Source organism: Myotis davidii, unplaced genomic scaffold (assembly GCF_000327345.1).
Source record: "Myotis davidii unplaced genomic scaffold, ASM32734v1 scaffold448, whole genome shotgun sequence".
Classification (NCBI taxonomy): Eukaryota; Metazoa; Chordata; class Mammalia; order Chiroptera; family Vespertilionidae; genus Myotis; species Myotis davidii.
This window is the reverse complement of record NW_006383009.1, coordinates 818,824-819,107: the sequence shown is the minus strand read 5'-3', so window position 1 is coordinate 819,107 and position 284 is coordinate 818,824. Positions and strand designations below refer to the sequence as shown.

Sequence of the window (284 nt, the reverse complement as noted above, 5' to 3'; positions counted from 1 at the left end):
CGACAAGCCCGCGGAGCCCGAGGCCGCGTGCAAGCCCGCAGATCCGTTAACCATTGCGGTGAGTGCCGGGGGTGGCGTGACGGCGCTCAGAAAGACCCCTTTTCCCCCAACATTCCCAGGTGCCCCCCCGGGCGGGCTGGCCCCCGGGGAGAGCGGCCATACTCACACCACCAGGCGGCAGATCATCCAGGACACCATCCTGCAGCCTTCGGCGCCAGGGGAACCCCACAGGAAGCGCCCGGCGGGACGCTCACGCGGGTCCGGGCGGTACGGAACCGGAGGGA

At 70.8% G+C, this 284-nt stretch overlaps 1 protein-coding gene across 1 annotated transcript in view; it reads right to left on the bottom strand.

The window, feature by feature from the left end:
- REEP4 (receptor accessory protein 4) overlaps positions 1–198 on the bottom strand; it is a 3,217-nt gene extending 3,019 nt beyond the window's left edge. The window contains exon 1 of the mRNA XM_006778295.2: positions 167–198. Within this exon, the coding sequence (XP_006778358.1) occupies positions 167–198 (32 nt within the window). The remainder of the gene's footprint in view (positions 1–166) is intronic.
- Positions 199–284: the final 86 nt, after the last annotated feature.